This window comes from Caretta caretta, chromosome 16 (genome assembly GCF_965140235.1).
Source record: "Caretta caretta isolate rCarCar2 chromosome 16, rCarCar1.hap1, whole genome shotgun sequence".
In the NCBI taxonomy this organism is placed as follows: Eukaryota; Metazoa; Chordata; order Testudines; family Cheloniidae; genus Caretta; species Caretta caretta.
In genome coordinates, this window is record NC_134221.1 from 14,871,712 (window position 1) to 14,895,057 (window position 23,346).

General features: G+C 51.4%; 1 protein-coding gene across 1 annotated transcript in view; it reads left to right on the forward strand.

The window, feature by feature from the left end:
- ASS1 (argininosuccinate synthase 1) overlaps positions 1 to 22,664 on the forward strand; it is a 77,258-nt gene extending 54,594 nt beyond the window's left edge. Inside the window, exons 13-16 of the mRNA XM_048823265.2 lie at positions 3,560 to 3,691; positions 14,893 to 15,049; positions 20,561 to 20,626; positions 22,386 to 22,664. Coding sequence (XP_048679222.2) covers positions 3,560 to 3,691; positions 14,893 to 15,049; positions 20,561 to 20,626; positions 22,386 to 22,440 — 410 coding nt within the window. The 3' untranslated portion in view covers positions 22,441 to 22,664. The remainder of the gene's footprint in view (positions 1 to 3,559; positions 3,692 to 14,892; positions 15,050 to 20,560; positions 20,627 to 22,385) is intronic.
- Positions 22,665 to 23,346: the final 682 nt, after the last annotated feature.

Genomic DNA, 23,346 nt, shown 5'->3' on the forward strand with positions numbered 1-23,346 from the left:
GTCTCCTCCATTGCAATGCTGGGAGCTCGGCTGTCACTTCTCTCCCCTCCTGCGCAGTGGTTCATACGCCGACTGTCAAAGGCGCCCGGAACCGCAGTCTTTTAGCATCAGGTTTCTGTCACAAATCAAATAAAAATAATAAAGAAACAGACAGAGAGCGTTCGTCTGCTCTGCGTCCCCTGCTGCGAGCGGAGAGGATATGTGGGTGGGGGAGGGAAAGAGGCACAAAAAACAAGCTTTTGATCAGTCCAAATTAACTTTAACACCTTCTAAGGGAAGGTGCAGGAATATTGATTGCGTTATTGGCGTTATGTGCTGCTTTTCAGTTGCTTTGCTGCCGCAGTCTCTCTGAAGCCCAATATGTCCCCCTCTCCGGAGGGTCTAATGTACCAGTAAGTGCCCCCAGGGAATTATTTTATTATGTGCCTTACGCCAACTCCTTGCCAGGGGATGTTGTGAAGGCCAAGTCTATAACAGGGTTCAAAGACGAACTGGATAAATTCATGGAGGATAGGTCCGTCCATGGCTATTAGCCAGGATGGGCAGGGATGGTGTCCCTAGCCTCTGTCTGCCAGAAGCTGGGAATGGGCTACAGGGGATGGATCACTTGATGATGACCTGCTCTGTTCATTCCCTGTGGGGCACCTGGCATTGGCCACTGTCGGAAGACAGGACACTGGGCTAGATGGACCTTTGGTCTGACCCAGTTGGGCCGTTCTTATTGTTCTAGGTACTGTACGCTTGTCTAGTGAGCAGTTCAGTTCAGAGGCAGTCTTGTCATCGTCTAAATAGGCAAGACAGACTAAACCTGGGAGGAGAGGAATAGTACGGGCGGAGAAACTGAGTCAGTGAGAGTTCCACTTGACTTGCCTGAAGGCAGCTACCTATTCCCCCTGGTTGGGTCACCTGCAGAGAGGTGTAGCTGAATGATACCTCCTCTTGCCATTGATCATGACTCCGGCTCCAGTCTGGTCCCGTTGATAGAAGTATGTTTTAGCTGTGGCTTTTCGGTGGTCAGTGGGATTTCTTCCTCTCTTTTTCCCTTTAATAGGCAGGGCTGGATAATTCAATGCCTGGTTGCTCCGTGAGCAAGAGTAAGGGCAATCCCCGCTCAGGTGTCAAGGCCTTACCTGATGGTAATGCCCACACCCTGACTGGGCTGGCAGCAGGGTGCTTGAGCCTGGGATCTTTGGCTCTTAATGCATGAGCTGCTACTGTCTGAGCTAAAAAACCCATCTCTCTTACTCAAGGCTTTAGCAGACTCCTCAACTGCGAGTTGCCCTGGTCACCTGGGCCCTACCAAGTAGGCAGAGTGTACGTGATCTCCACAGGGGTCAGGAAGGAATCACCTCTCCTCCCCTCTCCCATCAGTCAGGCACATGATGGAGGTGGTTGCTCCTAACTCTGAAGCCTTGAGTATTATCTGCTGCTGGAAGCCCGATATTATTATTATTAATTATGTGTTACTGGAGCACCTAGGAACACTCCTGGACCAGGGCCCCATTGTGCTGGGCACGGTGCAAAAATCAGAACAAGAAGACAGTCCCTGATGGGATGATCTGGACCAGTGATCCGGTCTGGCATGATAAATCTGTTGTGTCTAAAATTGTTCCTTGACCCCTTAGCCCTCGTGCATCTACTGAGCCGCAAACATTCTCAGGTACCCGAACTTGGACAAAGGCATTTTCCTTCTTTGGTTCATTTCATGTTTCTGTGCCCTTTTTGCAGGGAGTTAGAGTCTCCCATTATTTTGTGCTGAATTTTCCAGTTAGATGAATACTTTGCCACATTTTTCTTTACTGGAACTGAAAGCAGCCCTGTGTGGTATTGGATTGACCTGCAAAGCTGTTAAAGCCTGCAGCATGCCCACTTGATTTTAAATACTTCCCTAGTTCGCAGCATTAGTCAGAGGCACTCCTTGAGATGTATTGTACATTCGAGTATACTTTGGAGCCACACCGGTTTGGCACTGTTACTGCTGTCTTTTTTTTTTTTAAGGCATCTATTTTTGTAGTGTGATACAACAAAACACAATGTGTGAGCTCCACCTGCTGGTTGTGCAGCAGTATTTTAGCTGGGTTGCCAGGACCAAAGATGTTAAACAATGTGTGTGCAAGGCAGCGGTTTTCACTTGTGCATTAGAAATATGGGGACGGAGAGGAGAGACGGCAGGTGGTATTCTTTGTGAGTATGTGTACAGTCCTGGGATATGGGGTGTGTGTGTATATGTGTTTTGAGGGTGTGCATGCTGTATGTATGTGTTCTGTAGCTAAGCCTACTGTGTGTGCATTCTGCATGTTTATTGGGCACGCATTTTGTGTGTGTGTGTGCACTTCATGAACATGCGTGCTGCGTGTGACCTGCTGATTGTGTGTGCGTGCATGCATGCACTTCCCAACAGTCCTGGGTTTTGTGGGACTCTCCTGCTTTGACACTCCGAGCCCCTGTCCTGTAAAAGGGGCATTTTGACCTGGGCCCACTGTTGGAGCAGGCCCTGAAACGGAATGGTGGTGTGACCTGGTGCATGGGGTCACAGCACCACTGAGAACTTGGCTCATCCTCCCCCACACCCCGTCTCTGTCTATGGAGGGGTGGATGGGCCAAATCTGAGTGGCGCTGCGGCCCCATGTCGCATCGCCCCATCCCACTTGAGCCACCTGAAACATTAAGAGGCACGTGTGTGTGTGTGTGTGTCACTTGACCATGCAGGCGTGTGTACCTGTGGAATATGTCTGGGTGCCTACCTGCTGTGTCTGGCACATGGCGATGGATGCATGCTTCATCTGCAGGCATGGTGTATGCATGATGTGGAGGTGAAGGAGGGTAGTGGTATGGTTCAAAACTAACCAAAAATAAATCTATGTAAACCAAGCCGAGAGAGGCTGGAACAAAGGAAGCTGGCTTTTCTGCCTCTGCCCCCAGAGAAGCCCAACCGGCTCGGCCCCACAGCGCTCAGTCATCAAAATAATTAAACTTCTCTTGTGGTGGCTGTTTTCCGAAGCTCTGCCGCGATTCAGAATTGGGGTGGGGAGGGGAAGAGGAGGGAGAGGAGCGGGGGAGTCGACAGCCCCAAATGAGGTTGCACTCCAGTACCCCAGGTAGCCTCATTTCTTCACAGCTGACGTGTGGTTCTCATTGTGTTGTTGTTTTTTTTTTGCCACTGGAGGGGAGCGGAGGGTATTTCAGGCCCCTGTCTCCCCGTGCCTGTGCCCCGCGTCGCTCATTTAATTACAGGTTTTCAGCCGCAGACCGGTGGGCATGCATCGGCAGGGGGATCGGCTCCTAAACCCTGTCATTTCGCCTCGTCAGAGTGCCTCTTCAAAGAGGGGAATCTAGACATTTTCTCCACAAGGCGCGGAGTGGACTGTCTCGGCCCCAGCATGAATATAATGACAGATGCATTTTACACCAAGCTGGGACTGAATGGGCTCAAGCACGGCTCCTTCTGTCAGCCAAGTCATTATTTTTTGTCATTTGCTGACAGTTTTGGTCTCATTCGTTTCTCTCTCTCTCTCTCTCTCTCTCTTTTTTTTTTCCCCCTGCCTGGAAAAATGGCTAGGTATCTACGAGACCCCAGCAGGGACCATCCTGTACCATGCTCATTTAGATATTGAGGCCTTCACCATGGACCGGGAGGTGCGGAAAATCAAGCAGGGGCTCGCCTTGAAATTCTCAGAATTGGTGTACAATGGTATGTACCACCCCCTCCCCGCCGACCTACCTCCCACAAAACCATATTCCCCCCCCCCCCGCACCCTTCCCCCCATAATGGTGAAAACCCCATTACTACTAAAGGCAGCCGGCCCTGTGTGTTTGTTACATGGCTCTGGCTTTAACAGAGATGGGCCCAAGCTGGGAAATTTTAGGTCTGGATTTGAGGCCCCTTGTAGAGATGGGGAAAAAGACCTGTTCTGTCACCCACTCCATCTCCCTGCCTAGGATTGGTCCCTAGGGCACAGCATTCTGTCCCGTTTAACTTTAAAGGGTCCAACCTGTGGGGTGGCCACAACTGCCCGTGGGAGACTGTGCCGGCTTCCAGTAGCGCTCACAATTAGGAAGGCATCTCTGTTTTCCAGCCTCGCTCCAGTTCCACGGTTTGACCCACCCCAAATAATTCCTCCTGGGTGCTAACACACACAGCAGATAGCTAGAGACTGTCCCCTCCTCCCTCTCCGCCCCACACAGGGTGCCTTTTTAGACATTGTGCAGCCGAGCTATCCAGAGTAGCCCTTGTAATAGTCCCTCTTAAATTGGTCCCTCCAGCCAATTGATCACTTCAGTTGCTCCTCTCTGAACTTCCTCCAATTGGCCGATATCATTGCGGTAACATGGCACCCTGAGAGGAATGTTCTCCAGCCGCAGTTGCACCCAGAGTCAGCTGAGGATGTGCCTTGGCTTGATGCCTCTGCCTGTGTGGCAGTTTTCAGATTGGGAGTTTTTGGTCCCGCCTGTTATAAGGCCAGGAGACCAGGCTCAATCCTCAGATCCACTGGTGTGAATCTGGAGTGACTCCATTGAACTCTAGGGTGGTTGATATGGTGGGAATGGTTTTGTATTCTTATGACCACAGCATCTGCCACCCACGAATACCACCAGGATAGCACGGAGTAATGCATGCATATTAAGGAAAACTGCAGATCTGAACACCCCCAAATTTTAGGGAAGCTCGAACCCAGCACTGAATCTTGCAACTCAGGTCATCTCTAGTTCTTCTGGCTTCTCAGTGACCACAAGGGTGATGCTCTAGATTAATCACGGCTGCAGGAAGCCAGCAAGTGACTGAGTGTTTAAAAGGGTTGGTTAATTTCATGACCATTTGACCCCATATTAGCTAGGATAATAAGGGGAATCAGATCTAATACCCCGGGGTGTACACTGATCTCACTGCAGGCGTCATGAAGAGCTTCACCAGTTGCCCTCTTCCTCACCATGTTCATCACTGTGCAATTGACCGGGTGCATTATGGGAGTTTTGTGCCTTCCTCTAAAGCATCGGGTGTTGACCACTGCTGGAGGCAGGATCCAGGCCTTGTGGGACCAATGAGCTGATCCAGCAAACCCTCCATGGTTAAGTGTGATGTGCTTGTGTGAAGATGTTCCCACAGTTTGTGGTTCATGTTTTGGAGGGGTGTCTGCTGGAATTGGGCCCAGTGCGAAAGCAGCTCCAGTCCCAAACAACCCCCAAACTCTAGGGTGTTCGCATTCCAGAACTGAATTTTGCAGCGTTTCTGCACGAGCAGATTTTAAAAATGAAAATGTGCATGTCAAAACCTTCTTCCAACCCTTCAGCATTTTGCTTGTGCTTCTTCCTGATTGCAGGAATGTGCTATGCAGCGTGTAGCCCACAATGGGGCACTGTGCATTTTTACGTGATTTAGGATTTGGTTTGGTAGAAGCAACCCAGCAAAGCAGGAGACAAAGTTTCTGGCTTTTAGGCAGCTCTGAACAGCTGCTTGTTGGGGAGAGGGGGATTTCAAAATCTGAGATAACTCAGCCGATCGGTCATGCAGCCAGTCGTGCTGCTCACTGCGGTTTATGACTGTGGTGCTGTTGATCAGAACACTGAAAGGGGCAGCAGGAGTGGGGGGAATAGGACATGAAGCCCCTCAATTCTAGCTCACTGGTTCAGCTCCAGCCCAGGTTGGTAATGACCGAAGCTTGATACCATCTGATGTCTGCTCTGCACCCTACATGAAATGAGCTTGATGGGTCTCAGTTCAGTTCCTAGCAGACTCACACACACCACCAGAGTGGGCCCCAAGTGGAACAGACATCAGATGGTAGCAAGCTTCAGTCATTACCAACCTGGACTGGAGTTGATGAGGCCAATGGCCCATTCAGTCATACTCTTGGAGCATGCCTCTCATACAGTGGAGATGATCACTTTAGAGGAGACTGGAATGGCCAAGGGGGCGTTGCCACTGATGCTCTGCTTATTCTGTGAATAAACTCAGAGCCAGTTGCTAGGACTAAATTAAGGAGCCCAAGTTTTGATTTTTAAATCTTGTGAAACTGGAATGCATTACCTAGGGAGGTGGTGGAATCCCCTTCCTTAGAAGTTTTTAAGGTCAGGCTTGACAAAGCCCTGGCTGGGATGATTTAGTTGGGATTGGTCCTGCTCTGGGCAGGAGGTTGGACTAGATGGCCTCCAGAGGTCCCTTCCAACTCTGTTATTCTATGGTTCTATGATTCTATGATGTTGATTTGGGTTTTTTCCCCACGCTTGAAAAATCCACATTTGGCTACGGTAAGCTGGCAGCTGGGACATGTACCCTTTTGCAAAGCCCCAGCTGGGGGACTATATGTTGCACACCTGTGGATATATTGTATTAATTTTTTAAAAAAGACAGTTGCCTGGAGGCTTGCTGTTCATGATCCACTGTGCTTCATTTTGTACTTTCCTGGCACATCCAACCTCCAGCTAAGGATTCAGGTAGCAAAGCCCACCTGGCAGTTCCTTTGCTAAGTAGTACTATACCTAGCATAACCACTAGAGGGCACAGTCAAAACACCATGCACAAACCACTACTTTTACAGTAGCAATGAGCTTGGCCCATCTTGTTATGTAGCGCTCAAGAATAGTGCGTTAGTGGGACTGTGAAAGACCCTGCAGCAGCCCTGGGCCATTTTTTGTTTCTAAGCCCGTCCTCAGAGGGGGACTTTGACTCTCTCTTTCCCAGGTGGTCAGCCCCAACATTCAAACCAGGAGTCAGGCCCCCAAAAATCATTGGATATTTTTTTATATATATAATACACATTGGGTGCTTTTTATTTGTCATCTAGTTTCTGAGCCTTTAGGTCACGTTCCAAACTTTTCTCTATAATCGTGAGATTCCCATGAAATAAGATGTCTCCAGGAGCTGGGACTTTAAGAAAGCAAGACTGGGCAAGGCTGGTTTCCCTCTGTCCACTATCCACAGAGAGATACCCAAGCCTGCCTTGTGTTCCTGTGTTCTTGTCCCCTTCCTATGTCCTCCCTCCTCCTCCTTGAGATATCCAGTCTGTTTCCTCATCTCCAGAAATGCATACAATCACGGGGTGAAATTCACCCCCGGGCAGAGGCCTGCAGGCTGCTTAACCCCTATTTTGAAGGCTTTAGTGGTTCATCGGCCTCATGCTGCTGGCCCTCTGCGGTGTGAATTTCACCCACAGCAAAGATGTTTTACGTGGGGAGGAGGGAACTAAGCAGAAGGTAGAGAGTAGCAACAACTACTCTGCGTTGGCATGAGAGGGTGCAGCGTGTCACTGGATCTCCCTGTACCCTTCAGGAGGAAAGAAACTCTTGAAATCTTCCCCACTGCCATTCTTTTAATTTTCTTTCTGCTGCAGCATCTGTGCCTGGTTATTTTGGTTTCACTTTCCTTATGTTTGAAAAAAGAAAAGGGCGAGAGAGTTGTTTATTTCTAACAACCCTAATTATTTGGAAGCCATGGGATTAAAAAGCTGCTTGGAGAATTCTGGGGTGGTGGTTCCCCCCCCCACCCCGTAAGTGGAAGGGGCTTTTGTGTAGCTCATCTGACATGCTGTCAGGCCAGAAAATAAAATGCTATGGTTCTTGTCAGTGTAGAACCTGTTGGCTTTTCTGCAGAAATGAACTTTCCTTACTGTGCATCCGACAGCCAGGCTTTCTCCAACCCAGCTGTTAGAAAAGAAAATTGAAACGAATAATTACCTTTTTAGCTAGTAACCTTTCCATAACGGTTGAGATATTCACCAAGCTGCTTTATCTAGAGGCAGCAACCTGCTCCGGCATGGAGAGATTTTGACATGAACACTGGTGGGTTTATTAGTTACCTTTCCATATGTGCTAGCATCAACCAGGCAAGGGTCTAGTCATGGTTTTCCTTACCACAGATGGGGAGGGATCTGACCCTCCGCTGGTGTCAATCAGTAAGGGTCCATTGATCCTACCCCAGTTTACACCAGCTGAGGATCTGTTCAAACTCTTTTTTCCGAGAACCATGCTAGCTAAATGTGCTAGAAACCAATAGTGGTATTTTAGATTTATGCTAGCAGAGGGGCCAGAGCAACAGTGTTGAAGGCATGATTGTGGAAAGTCTGAATGGTGTGAATAAAGTTATAGCGAATCCTTCGTGGCATGGAAGGAACAAATCGGGGAAGATTTTCAGTTGGTGGCGCTCCGGGGCAGAGTTAAGGTTATTTGCAAGTTGCATTTTGATGGTGGTTGCACGTGTGTAAAACGTAGAGCTGGCTGGAAAAAGTCCCAAAACCTTTTTTCTTCGGCATTTGCCAATGAGTTGAAATTGAAACGTTTGAAAACAGATCCGTTTCGATGACATTCCAATGGAGCCTGCCTCCCTGTCAGCTTGCCCACCCAGTTTCCTGGCAGCCGGGGCTTCCTTGGCCTGCAGTTCTGGGGCAGCCTGCCAGGTAGACAGCCTTGAACTGGGGCTCCATTCCATTTCATGGGCAACTTTGAAATCTGAGCGGTTTTGTTCTGAGTTGTAACAAACCCAAATTCTGAAATATGGAATCCCTCTGTGAAATGAAACGGCCTTTCTCTGCCCAGGTGTGGCCGTGTGGCTTGGCTAAAGGCTGTCTGTTGTTGGGGAATGGTTGTTGCATTGGGTGTTCAGAATTAGCTGTCTTCCTAGATTTTGGTTTTGTTTTATTTTTAATAGTTGTGTGGCTGCTTATGGACATCCTTAACTGATAAACAGCACAGAGGTTTGTGTACGAATGATGAGAATGCTTCTGGAGTGCTCTAAGCACTTTACAGGGGTACAGACCTGTGTGAACCATATTGGACCAGTGGCAAAACTGAGCCACAGAGAAGTTAAAGGTCAGATTTTCAAAAGGGGCTTCTAACTCTGGGTTCCTAAGTCTAAACCCCACAGTCTGGTTTAAGGCGCTGAGCCCCCTGGCCTGCCATGGATTTCACTGGGAGTTGTGGGGGCTCAGCATGTCTGAAAATCCGCTCTAAAGTTGGGCACTTAAAAACTGGAGCATTCAGAATGATTGGCACTGCTGAAAATGTTAACCCGTGCGACTTAGTCTTGCCCAGGGTCTCCCAGTGGTGGTCAGGAATAAATTCCAGTTTTCCTGACAGCTACCTCTGTACTCTAGCCCCTAGACCATGCTGCTGAAACAGGGGTCAGCCACAAAGTTTGGATCCAGATTCGATCTTCCTCAACATTTGGGGGGGGTTTCTCCCCGAGGTTTTCTTACAGCCTTTTCTCTGGTCCCCCAAGCACTTCACAACATCCCTGGTGGAGCACTGTGATACGTGTATACACAGGCTCCCCCGGGGGATGTGCACCACCGCATTATAGCACCGATCTCTTGCAGAGTAGGGATAGAATCCCTTGTCCACTGGATCAGGGCGAGTTTGCTAGAAACCCTTTTAAAGGCCGCTGCTGCTCGCCATAGTGTGGACAGGGCTTTTAGAGCAGCAGTGTTCAACTAGGAGTTCAGGATGCCCTAGGGGGCCTCGAGCAGGTTTCAGGGGGGCCTCCAAGCAGGGCCAGCATTAGACGCTCTGGGGCCCAGGGCAGAAAGTTGAAGCCCCACCGCATGGGGCTGAAGCCAGGGGTCCTGAGCCCTGCCACCTGGGGCTGACGCTGAAGGCTGAGCAATGTAGCTTTGTGGGGGGCCCCCGTGGCGTGGGGCCCCAGGCAACTGCCCTGCTTTGCTACCCCCTAATGCCGGCCCTGGTTTTTATATGCAGAAAACCAGCTCTTGTGGCACAGGTGGGCCGTGGAGTGTTTATAACATGCTGCGGGGGCCTCCGAAAGAAAAAAGTTGAGAACCCCCGCTTTAGAGACCATTTTTGGTCTGCGTTAAATCAGGCCTATGTGAACTCAGACCAGCCAGGACCCAATCGGGGAGGCTAAGCCTAGACTAGCAGAGCATGAACACGATAAATAATTCAGCCTGGAATAAAGGGCATGAAAGCAGCATTACCGTGTTGCACATCTGAGGTTCCCCCCCAGCTGAGGGAGGGTGCTGGAGGCCTGGCTTTCATGCTCTCCCGTCTTTCTTTAACACCTAATTATTGTAACTAGGCTCTGAATTTAAGAGAATTAGTGTTTATCTCTTCCCCCTCCCCCTCCCCCCGCCCCGATTGATTCCATTGTGGGAAGGTGACTTTGCAACAGACTTCACCAGCTTTCAGCTCCCTGCTCCCTGCCAGGTACGGCCAGGTGTTTAAATGCCATTGTCTCCCACAGACCTTGTTTGCGCCATCAGATTGAAATGATTAGAGCTGGAGTGCAGTTACAAAGTGAGAAGGCTATTAAGCCGGATCACTTCCACTGGGGAATTTGTTTGCAGTAGGGGGTGTGGGGGGGGGGAGGGAGGTGGGGGAGTACCTTACACCTGGAGATGTCAGATTCAGTATTTAAGTAGCTGGTTATTATTTTAATGTGTCTTGGATTTAATGTTTTTCTCCATTGCCATGGAAGAACAAACCCCCTAAACTGTCCTTACATTTCAGGAGCTTTAACTGTATTTGTCAAAAGAAAAAGTTTATTTTCTTGCAGCCGCACTTCCAGCCTTATTGTGCTGCTTGGTATCCGTGCAGTGGCCCCTTTCAGCTGGTTAATGGCTCACGGTAACACTGCTGAACCATCTAAGACAAGAAATGACGAAGAACCCTGCACCTCATTGAAACTGCAAGGGGAACTTAGGAAGGCAGAATGTAACTATCCAAGTTGGAAAGACTTTGCTCAAGCATCAAGATTTATACTCTCTCTTAGGAAGGGTATATGGCATCATTACCAACAAGACATGGTCAGAACCTTGCTTTCACAGCTCATCCAAAGATGAAAAGGAGTACTTGTGGCACCTTAGAGACTAACCAATTTATTTGAGCATGAGCTCATGCTCAAATAAATTGGTTAGTCTCTAAGGTGCCACAAGTACTCCTTTTCTTTTTGCGAATACAGACTAACACGGCTGTTCCTCTGAAACCTGTCATCCAAAGATGGTATCTTCAGAAGCCCAGTAGTGTGGGTATTGGTTCCGGACTGACCCAGAGAGAAGAGAGCCACCTATCAAATTACCAGTACCAACTCCTACAACACTTGGGATGTCTCCATTTCATCCAAGTACTCAGCCCTGCTTAGCTTGTGAGATCTGACAGAGTCTTACCCCAGAGGGGTGGCTGCAGGTCTGTCCATGATTGGTAGGGGATAAACAGACCAAAATACTGTCGCACAAGGAAACTGGGTGGAGGAACAAAGCTGTTCCTGGAATGTTCATCACTGGGCTGCCGCAAGGGGTGCTGGTGCAGTACGGACGGTCATTCATTTAGCAAGCCGTGAGACCAAGCTATATCACTGGGCCAGGGCAGCTCTGCAAATCCAGCAAAATTTGGGATTCCTGCTCCTTGAGACTAAGCATGTCAGACAGCAGGCAGGAGAAGGGGGAATAGCCATATCGGAGCATGCATGTCCCCACTGCAGGATCACTAAAGGAGATGTATTAACATCAGCCTGTCCCAGAGACACGCGCTCCACCCTTGTGATAACTGGCCAATAACAGATCAAGAGGAATATCTCCATCTCCCAGCCCTTCCTGAAATCCATATCTCAGTAGAAATCTGAAAAATACTGCCAGGAGACAAACATCTGAGTGGTGTCCGTGGAGTCTCGGTGCAGGTGGGGTGGACGGTACCCTGACTCATGGAGTTTACAGAGTGGCCACGGCTCCGGCTGTATTGATCCAACCTAATTCTGAGGCCAAGAAGGAGGGGGGGAAATACTTTTTTGTTTCCTGAATGGCTTCCACCCTGAGTCCCCAAAGACCAGCTGGGAAAAGAAAGCTGAGAGGGCACCTGTGTGGTAGCACAGAGAAAGATTAAAGAGATAAAACTTCTGGATCACTGAAGATGCTTAAATAGAACCTTTCTTTCTCCCACTATCTCTCTCCCCATCTCCCTGTCTTTATTCTAGGTCTCAGGGGGCTTAATGGGCTAATTAGCTCACTTAGTGACAGGACAGCGCACAGGAATGGCAGGCAGGCAGGACCTGAGGCTCTCGCCATTGGTAGGAGAGAGGAGAGCAGAGAGGCACACAGGTACCAGGCTCTGAGTTGTGGGCACCATCTCCATTTGGGGAGCCCCCGTGCCCACTTGCCAGCCAGCCACAGAGCAGCCCAGCACCTGGGAGAGGAGACAGAGCAGGAGCACGTGTTCATTCTCCATTGAGAGTTGGCCTGTGGAGTAGCCGCTGGACAAGAGTACTCTCTTCTCTGCAGTATTTGGATTCCATCCAGACCTCACAATGCCATGCCAAGCCATGCAGCACCCAATGCTGCTGGGTCACACTGTGCCATGCCAAGCTGCCCCATGCCAACCCCCACAATGCCATGCTGTACCAAACCCCGCCATGCTAAGCCACATGGCACTAACCCTCCCCATATCATACTGTGCCACTCGCCGCTCCCAAGCCAGGCTGGCTACAACCCGTCCTTACCATGCGTTTCCGTTCTGTGCCATGTCCGGTAAAGCATGCTACAGCGTCTCATTCCCAGGTCACCTTATTGCACGGTGCCCTTCAGAATGCCCCTGGCAAGCGGTGGGGCAGGGCATGAGGAGACTCCTAGTGGTGGTTTCTTCCTGCTGCTGTCTCCTCTTCCTGAACTGGCCACATGTTCACAAAGGCCACTCTACTGGTTGCCAGGTTGTGATCACGAGCCACCCAAAAATCAAGGCTTGGTTCAGACCTAGGCTTAAAGTCTTGCAGTTTGCTGGATGCTGCCCTGAGCTGCAGCCTTGGAGATGAGACTGAAAGAGGGAAAACCGTTTTCTTTAGCAAGCTGAGAAGTGATGGACTCATCCAAAGCTTCACCCCGCATACCAGGGTTCAGTACTGGAAGCTCCTGTAACCAGTTGCCTGGCATCCCAGCCCTGTATCTAATCCCTGACAGAAAATCTTCTAGTGAGGAGCTGGAAATGTTTCATTTCAGTTCTCTGTGAATTGGAGTCAAGGCCCAAGGATGTGGTGACTGACCTTCCCTCCAGTCAAGTAGGCTTTGATGAGATATCCTTCTGAGCTCCTACGTGGCCCTGTGTGCTATGTACCCTCTTCTTTGCCCCCAAAAGCCTGCATACTTTCACAGCCTCTGGGAGCAAAAGCCTGGGTCCAGCAATCAAACCCAGGACTCCTGCATGAAAATAGAGCTGACTGATGATACCGCCCTAGGAGCTGGTGGCCATCATGACTGGTAGTAAAGAGACCTGCCTAGACTTTCATCTCCAGGTTGCCTGTTCAAATCCGGCCCAAGTCAGTTGCGGCCAAAAGCATTCCCGTTTGACAGCTGGCTGGTGGCTCCTGGGAAATGAGTTTGGTGGGTCTGAGCCCAGTTTATAGCAGAGTCATGTCCAAAGCCGACAGGGCAGCCCCAAGAGAGGCCAAGAACTGAATGGCCCCAGAGACTGGATCTCCTCCTTAGTCCTGGAGACATCCCTCTGGCTCAGGATTGAGGGAGGCTGACCAGACAGGACGGGGGAGTTCACGCTACGGCAGATAAGATAGAGAACAGGGGGGCACCTGAGTTTTCAGCCGCACAATGTGAACAGTGTGGAGAGAGAGAACACAACACCCTGGCCTAGCCCATTTCAATTCATTCCTGGAAATCTGCTAAGAGGAGAGAATAAAACTCCCCTGGCAGCTTTCAAGGAACTGCAGAGAATGATGCGAGTCCCCCGGAGAGGGGCTAGAGCGCCTTTGACCATCAAGTCTCAGACAGATGTTCCTGTAGCATTGCTCCACGGACAGCAGAGGAAAGCAGAGATGCCTGCGCCCTGCGAGTGACGGGCAGCTGTTACTCTAGAAAGGGCCGGGGGAGCTGAGCCTACCTGAGAGCGGGCACCGGACATATGGGCCCTGATCCTCCTGCCTGATAAAGCCCCTGAGGTCAGGCCCTGCCTGTGTTATCTTACTGGAGATGTCTGGTCTGCCGGGATCCCTGCTGGGCTCAGAGATAAAGGGGATGGGAGCTGGCCAGGCTTGGTGGGGCAGGCTTTGAAGTCACCTCTCCACCTGTCCATTGTCGAGGGGTATCTGTTCCAGAGGAAAAAAGGTTGTTCTACGTGGGGGTGATCAGCCATCCGTGGCGGGGGACGAGGGGAGGGTAGAGTTACCACTGGAAATGGCTGTGGGCTCCTGTCTATGCACAGAGACGTATCGTGCCCCTTCTCGGATTAACCCTTTGAAGCATTGCTCCCCTTTCCACCATCCCCCATGCCCCCCCCACCCCCCCACAGCCCTCCCAAATCACCCACCCCTCCCTTCTCTCCCCACTCCAAGGAACTCGCCTGGCTTCCCACAACCCTCCCCGTTTCGATTCCCTTCCCGACCTGTCCTATCTGCTGGTTCCCAGTAAACCTAGCTGACACGTTATAATGGCTCCTCCCTGTCTGGGGGGAACGGTGTGCCTGGTGGCTGCAAGGGACCTGTGATGCTATGGGTTGGTCACGGGAAAGCATTTACCATCTGCTGCAAGAAGAGTGTCTGTCTGTCTGTCTGTCTGTCTCTCGCCAGGTAACCCTCCCCCGTTGCTCCTTTATGGGTGCATTTAATAAGGATACTTTACCCTGCCAGGCACCTTCCAGACAAGGACCCTGATGCATTTTAGAGGCGTTAATAAGGAATCTTCATAGCCCCCTTTATGGCGTAGATTTTATGAGTCTCATTGTGCAGAGGGGGGAAACTGAGGCACAGAGCGGTGAAGCGACGTGCTCCTGGACTCAGTGAGTCAGTGGCACCCCCTAAAGTAGAACCCAGGAGTCCCAGCTCCCAATCCCCTGTTCTAGCTACTAGACTCAAACTAGCTCTCTGCATTTTTCTTCTGAGACACTGAGGAAGGAAGGTGAGTGCTGGCCACAGCACTGACTGGCCCCGGTTCTCCATTCTCCCTCTTTCCACAGGTTTCTGGTACAGCCCGGAGTGTGACTACGTCCGCCATTGCATCAGCAAATCCCAGGAGACGGTGGAAGGGAAGGTGTGTGTGTCTGCCTTCAAGGGCCAGGTCTACATCCTGGGCAGAGAGTCCCCACGGTCCCTGTACAATGAGGAGCTTGTGAGGTAAGTGGCCAGCTGGTGAACCTCGCCCGCAGTGCACGTATCAGAAGAAGCTGGGGCTCCGGGGGATGCCAAGGTGTGGGGGGGGTCTCTCCTCCATCCTTTCCTGTCCTGCTGGCTCTTGGCAGGCCTGGATGTTAGTGATGGTGGAGCTGGGTCCCAGCTACAGACTTGAGACCCAGATTCTGAGCTCCCCAGGGTGTAGGGATAGTGGGTCCTGGTGTTGTAGCGGGCCCATCTCTGAGATAACAGCAACCAGTGGGGCTGTGGGCGCCGGGCAGGGGATGGGGAAACGCACACTAGCTGCAGCCACACAGGATTGGTGATGGGGCTCCTGTCTTCATGCCCTGCTCTAGCTGATGTCCAGGCTTGCTGTTTGGATGGGTGGGGGTGACAATCTGTGCCTGGAGCCTCCCAGTGCAGTCTTGGTGCCCCCAGGACACCGTGGTACCCAAAGCAGGCTCATACCCCCATAGGCAATTCCCTCCGTTACCCAGAGCCGTTCAGCACCTGATGCCTTGGCCATTGAGGTGTCCTTTCCAGGATGCCGCCTGGATCTTCAGGCTGGCACCATGCCCCCCGGGTGGGTGCTCCCTCACTAATGACCGAGCCAGTGTATTCCTGTAGACACTGTGCTGAGCTCTCCAATGGACCATGCACCCACTCGGCTTCAATGGGTCACAGGTGGGCAGGGGGTAATATTAATGCCTGTCTCTGAGGAGACACAGGGCGGGGCACGGGCAATATTGATGCCAGTCTCTCCGGGGACGCAGGGCCCCACGGGCGATGTTGATGCCAGTCTCTGAGGGGGCACACAGGGGTAGGATGGGGTGTTCTTGACAGTTGGATACTGTGGCAACAGGAATGTTAGAAACCAGTGGGAGATGGGGAGCTCTTAGCTTTGGTAACAGACCTGCCTGAGTCAGGTGCCTGCATTACAAATCCCTCTAGTCAGCCAGCCTGGCATAGCCCCATGGAGTGCAGAGGCCAGGAGCGAAGCTGGAGGGGCCTTTCCTTTGTGTCTCCCATTTCCCCAGCCCCATGCACTGTTCCCGGGAGGGCGACACTCATTGCATGGCCTTGTTGGCCATGCCATGAGCAAACAAAAGCACTGCACCAAGGCCTGCAGCTCCCTGAGAGCTCTGCTGGGAAGCTCTTGCCCAATTCCTGCCACCCAGGGCTGCCTCGAGGATAGCTGGGGATCCAGGCTGTGTGGCAGAGGGAGGGGGGACGGGATTGGGGATTTAAAACAAGGCATTTGGGTGGCATATATGGGGTCCCAGGGCCCCCTAGGATGCCATCCGAGTTGGTACTAACATATGCAGCTGCGAGAGGCCCGGCTTTAACTCCCCAGCCATCGTTTCCTCTGCGCCGAGTATAAAATTAAAGCACGAGTTTTGTTTTGAAGTCAAATTTTTTTTTACACTTTTCCTTTGCTTTATGTTGTCATCTCTCTCTCCCTTCTGCCCCCCCCCAGCTCCTTTCAATCTCTCTAAGCATTTTATAAGCCATAAATACACCCGCATCAGTTTAGAACAGTCAGAGTAAATGTCAAATTATCTTCTCTTTCTCTTCTCTGGCATTTTTCCTTCCCTCCCCCTCGAAATCAACAGCTCCTAATAATCCATCCCAACCCTTCATTATGCCTTGTGTTCTCAGTTGTAGAGATTAAATGAATAAAGTATATTTAAAAAAAAAAAGAGGGAAGAGAAAAATAGCGGCTGGAGAGGGGTGGGGCTGAGAGAAAGAGAGAGGGAGAGAAAAGCAGGGGCACTTATTCTCACTGCGTCGTCAAGCGTTTTCCTTTTCTTTTTGATTTCTACATGGCTGGTTTGAAAGCCTTTGAGTGACGGCGTCACAGGAACCCGAGAGAAAGCTGTGAGAGGTAGAACCGCGTGGAAATGCCTCTGCACAGTAGGTAGAAAGTAACGTAATTATAGAGCAGGTCAGAACCACTCGAATGAGCAAAAATAAAAGCACAGAGGTTTTTCTGTAGCCCGTCAGGGGAGGTAAAATCATTGTAAACTCTTTTTTTCTTTAAGGTTTGCAGTTTCTGGAAAATGAGCCGGGTTTTTTGGAGGGGGTGGCAGAAAACAGGAAGCTAGCGGGGTTGGGATTTGTTTTCTTCTTTTCTGCTGTGATTGGAGGTGGTTGGGGGATTTTTAAATTTAATATTGTGGCATAAAGGGGCAAGGCTAAAAAAAATGGGCCAGATCCTGAGCTGGGGTAAGTCAGCGGTGGCCCCATGGGAGCCGATGGGCCAGAACTCCAGCTGGTTTACGTGGGCATTGATTCATTGCCTTCATTCGGAGCTTCACCCCTTTGCACCAGGCGAGGGTATGGCTGTGTGTCTCCTGGGCCCAGTTTTCAGCCCCAGCTCGGCCAGTCCTTGTGCTGAAATCAACAGGCATTATGGCCGAGTTAGGGCACGAGGGTCAGGTCCCTGTGCTAGGTTGGCACTCGTGAGTTCTGGCGGATACGCAGTTGCACCAGCACCGATGCCGCTGTGCCAGGGAGCGCACTGGTGCACGCGGGGCTGGGGCATCTTTACCACGGCTAGCGAACCAGGCTCGGGGCAGGGCTGGGGGTACAGGGTGGAACCCCCTCCGCCTGGTCTACACTCAGTGCTTCCGCCAGCTCTTGTGCAAGTGCGGCTGATTTCCCAGGGATCCCTGCTGCGGTCAAGGCCTTGGGGATGTGCCTGGGGCACCGGGGACCCCAGCCCGGACAAATCTCGGGCTTTGAACCCTGCTGTCGTGCTGTCCTACCGCTAGTTTGAAGTGCTGCCCGGTGGGGGTGAGGTGAGGACGCTCTACGGAAGCTGCCAGCCCCTTCAGCATGAAACCTCCCTGAATAGCGGTGGGACAGGAATGCCGAGGACTGGATGGGGAGACTGGAACCTGCCAGGCTTGGCTTGGGTTAGAAAGGAAAACACGGTGGGGTGTATGAGTGTGTGAGAGAGAAGACTGATGGGGAGAGAAAGACTGACGGGGTGGTGGCAGAGGAGAGAGACGGGAGAGAGACAGACAGACGGGGCGGAGGAGAGAGACAGACAAACAGACGGGGCAGTGGCGGAGGAGAGAGACAGGAGAGAGACAGACAGATGGGGCGGAGGAGAGAGACAGACAGACAGGCGGGGCGGTGGTGGAGGAGAGAGATGGGAGAGAGACAGACAGATGGGGCGGAGGAGAGAGACAGACAGACAGGCAGGGCGGTGGCGGAGGAGACAGACAGGGCAGTGGAGAGGGGAGGGACGGTGGGAAGAGAAGTGAGGGAGAGGGGGCTACAGACCAAGCTGCGGGGATGCAGTCTGGGAAGAGGGGAGGAGTGGTTGGCATTTAGGGCCATGTTGGTAGACAATGAGGATGCTGTTTCTGGTGGTGGGGGACAGGGCTCATGGCCGGAGCGTGTAGAGAGGAGACTTCAGAGGAGGAAAAGGCCCCCTACTGTGCCCCCCCCCGTTTGGTTAAAAGGGTTGCGTTAGGTAAGGGGCCTCCTGCCAGTCACATGGCAGAGTAAATTACACCTGTTTTTCAAGAGATGGGGAAGAAAGTTATTAGGGAGGGAGAAGGGAAAGGTTGAGTCGGAGACCTTGGGGCAGCAAACTTTGTGGGGGGTTCCCCCCCCCTTTCCCCCTGCTCTATAATTAATTTGAATGTACTCAGCCCAACAAAGGGCCGTATCCTGAGACACCATGATGGGAGGTGCTTTTTGGTGAGCGCCCGCCGGAGGGGCAGCACAGGGCAGAGCTCTTTACTCAATTGGATTTGAATTCCCGGGGGGCTGAAGCTGTTCTCTCTTTGGAGCCTCTGTTCCTGGGGATGGATCGTGGAGCACATGGCAGTTGCGTTGGTAAATGGTTCAGGGAGCTGCTGCCTCAGAAGGAGGCAGGCCTGGTCTGGTTTTCCATGGGGGGCTAGGAAGGAGCCAGGGATTACTTGCAGTTCCATTTTACTAATTCCAGAAGGCTCCAGAGCTTCCACCTCCGTCAAGACCATCCAGCAACTCCAGACAGTGCAGGAAAAGTCAATTTTCAGAGTAGCAGCCATGTTAGCCTGTATTCGTAAAAAGAAAAGAAGGACTTGTGGCACCTTAGAGACTAACAAAGTCAGTGTCTGGGAGGAAGGGGGAGGATTCCCCTCCAGAGGGCTTTCAGAATAACGAGACCTACTGTATTCTACTGGGTGAGGCCCAGACTAAGGGCCCAGGTTTTCTGCTCACTTGTGCATTGCACGTGCATGGTTACACACTCGTGCATTGCATGTGCATATAGACACGCGTGGGAGGTGCAAACTTGCATTTACTGTAGGTGTGCTTGTGTATGTCTCTGTCAAGAACAAATCATGTCAAACCAGCCTAAGAGCCTTCTTTAACAGGGTGACCAGCCTTGCGGATGGGGGGGAAGCCGTAGCTGTGATATATCCCTACTTTAGTAAGGCTTTTAAGACTTTCTCACATGACCTTCTCCTAAGCTGTCACACTGGGGTGCAATCCAGACGAGCGAGCAGTTGTGTCACCACCTGCCCTGCAACCATGGGTGCCTCGCAGTGCTTTGCTGTGCTAGCTTGCAATTTGGGCTGCTCACAACAGCCTTCCAGCATGCAGGTCACACCTTAAGTGTCTGGACAGCCATAGTCCTTGTCCAGCAACTCTGACCCCAGGAGCCTGTCAGCAAATGGCTGACCAAATTCTCAGGTCAAATGGCTGATTCCTTTGTCTTAGGTGAGAGAGAGAGAGATGCCCTGCTGTCTCGATGATCCTATTTACTACTTATATGTACATTGAGGGAAACACACATTTCTTCATTCGGGATACATCTGCCTCAGTTTCCCTGCCTGTCAAGCAGGGCCAATAACATTTCCCCTATCCCACCAGGATGAGGTGATGTTGAACCTGAGCCCTGCGCAGGGCTCTCTCTGAAGGGGAATGTTGCCGAGTATCCTTGTTCCAAAGGGGTTCTGTATTCACCCGGTGGAAGGTGTGTAAAAAACCTGAATCTCAATGCAAGGCCCTTGAATCAGCGAGTTGGTCGCTTTCGCCATGCTCCATACTCACCGTTCCCCTTGGCACTGCTAGCAAGCCGGGGCGCCTGGCACAGGCGGAAGAGGCCAGGGGTTAAGTCGTTAGCTGAAGACCTGGTCTCAATTCCCTGCTCTGCCATAGTCTGCCTCTGTGACCTGGAGGAAGTCGCTCAGCCTCTCGGGGCCTGCACGGTGGGGATGCTAGATTTGCCCTGCAGCCCCGGGGCAGCCGAGCGGGGAACTACATTACAAGTGTGTGAGCTGCGTGTGCTGCGCTGACGGAGACCAGATAAGAACAGTAGATTGAAAATCAGGTCAGTTATTTAGGTGTCGACCCTGGCGTTTGGCAGTTTACATCTTTCCCCGGGCGGAGGAGATAAAAGGCAGCCTCGTGAGGTTTGCAGCTCCTCTCTCCGGTTGCATTTGCTGAGCCAGGGGTGTCCTGATGTTTAATGGTCTGTTTTTCTCTCCCCCTCCCCCCTGCTTTTTGCAGTATGAACGTACAAGGTGACTATGAGCCCTCCGATGCTACTGGCTTCATCAACATCAACTCCCTTAGGTTCGTATAGCCCCAGCATGAACATCCCATTTCCAGGTGGGCCCAGCGTGCAGTGAGCTGCTGGAGCGGGCTTGATAGTGTGCTGGAGATCCCTGCAAACGCTGGTGCATGGAGAGCTTCTCTCGCTCATTCCCAGCCAAGAACCTTCCCAGGGAGGCAGGAGAGACATTGGGAGCATAGGTCAAAGATCAGCCAGGGTTTCCCTGGCAGTGGGGTGGCGGTATGTGGCTTGTTCCAGCAAGGTCTATGATCACCCTCTCCGCATGAGCTCCTGGCATATCTGCTCCCCACTAGCTGTCTCCCAAGAGCCCTAGAACAGCCAGTTCCAAAGCCTTAGCCATGTGGGAACTAGTCAGTTCTTGGAGCGCAGGAATGAAAACTGGCTTGTTTCCTCCTTGATCAGGCCCTGGAGAAAGAGCAGCAGCCTGGCTGTGTCACTCTCTGGGCCCCACTCGGCCTCACGTTCACCCTTCCTAGGAGCTTCCCCCCATGTCTCCAATTTTAGGTTTGCAGGAGGCATTTCCTGTGTGGGGCTTGCACGTCCTGAGGCCTTGTGCCTGGTGCACTCACGCTAGCTGTACCAGTGCAAACCCCTCCTGCAGGTACCATTTACCCTGGCACAAGTCACGGCTCTGCCCAGGCAAGCTAATCGGGGCCTGCCCTGGTTTGTATTTGGGGTTAAACCCCCATTAGCTCAACTGGTGCAAACCCTTGTTTGCCCTTGTCTACCTGCAAGGGTTAGCGCTGGAACAGAGACAGACCAACGACTGCTGATGGCCAAGTCAGCCAACACCCGAGAGTCCACTCCGCTCACCACTAGCCAGCTGGGACTGAGGTTGTCTACACTGCCGTTGGCGGCATGACTGCAGCTCAGGTGTGCGTACCTGCGCTCGCTTTAATCTAGCTAGCACAGATGAAAATAGCAGGGAAGACGCAGCAGCATGGGCCGTGCAAGCCCGCCTGGTCCCCCTGGGTGTGTATTCAGGTTGCTAGCCCAGGCTGGAGTCTGGGCCACCTCATGTTCACTGCTAGCCTTAGCTCTGCTAGCTACAGCAAAGCTCACACAGGTAAGCTAAGCCGTGTTGCAATCACCTCTCCAACTGCAGTGCAGACACAGGCTGCTAGAGGTGAGTGAAATGGTCCAGTTGCAGTGTAGACAGGGCTCGAGACACACCAGGTGGTGTATGACACCAACCCCCACATCTAATGCCGAGTTAAAAGGGGGACGGGGCCTGACTTCCTTGGAAGCTGAGCTGCCCTGGCAGTCCGTCCCAAGGCAGTAGATGAGACGATGGGCAGGAAGAAAACCACCCGCTCATCGCTACCCCCTCAGTGGTCACTCAAGCGCCTCCAGCCCAACCTGGACCACATGGCCTGCATGAGCAATTACAGAACATCTCAGGAACAGGAGCCTTGGCTAATTACAGCTTCCTACAGAACCTCCAGTCTCTGTATTTTACTTATCTCCCAGGCCCTGTGAATCCCCTTGAATGCTGTGAAACACACCATATTTACATAATGGACTCTTTCTTTTTCCATTGCCTGTTAACTGCTTTGTTCTCCACAATAATGCACAATTCCCCCCCCCCCGCCCCCGATCAATTAATTACACTAGAGGGCAGGGAAAAAAAAATCAAACTGTACAGGCCTTAACAAACGTTTGCTCTGACATCCCCTCATTCCGCCTAAATTAATTGAATCGAAATGCGTGTTATTCCTGTTAATTTACAATTAATTTTTTTTTTAATCTGGTTTACAGGCTAAAGGAATATCATCGTCTTCAGAGCAAGGTCGCCGCAAAGCAGAATGAATAGCAATCAATAGCGCACGGGGCTCTCACTCCCCTTTCTAATTTTTCGAAGCGCTCGCACTAATTGTGTTGGTAATTTATAATTGTAACTCGTCTCCCGGAGTTGGCTTGGAGGTGATGGCTTTGTTACAAGGCTTCCACAGCAAGCGAAATGGAATAAATAAAAAGGGGTCAACCAGGAGAGGAGCGAGAAAAGAAATTAAAACAACCCAGCTTTTTGTTTCTTTACGCCGAGTAGGGTTTTATTATTTGATTGTTGCTGTTTGTTCTTCCTGCACTTAGATGGCCAAACTGTTCCTTGAGCCAGTCTTTGTGAGGTTTGCAGTGGATTAAGTGCCTCTGAAGGACACACGGTTTTGTCCCAGTGTGTACCTTTTTATTGGAGTGGGAAGGGGGAGAGGGAATGTACCCAAACAATCCACTTACCTGCTTCTTCCTTGGTTGAATGCTAAAAGGCCACCAAGGATGGGGAAGCAAAACTCCCATCACTGCTTCTGATGTTTAAGTCATTAAGGGGATGTCATTGTTTCTCTCTTATCCTCTTGAGTGCCAAAGGGTCAGAATTAGGGTTTGTTTAATTAAAAAAAAAACAAAAAAACTTTTCCTCAATCTGAGCCCAGAAGGAAAGTTCTGTTCCGTATGATGATTATTTTTATTTAAATTCCAATTTAAAAGGGAGGTTTCATCTTCCTGGGGCTGGGTAGTGGTGGTGGTGGTGGGGGGTTGAGATACAATCATTCCCAGGTGCAGCCTTGACATGGCAGCATTGTGCCAGAGCATGAACACCGCTCTCTGGAAGGGGCTGGGGAGAGGGAGGTGAAGCTGAACGAGCCTGCTCTGAAGTGCAAGATAGAAACAAAGACGGGCTTAGATCCAAGGTCCAGCTCATCCACTGCCCTGTCTCTGACAG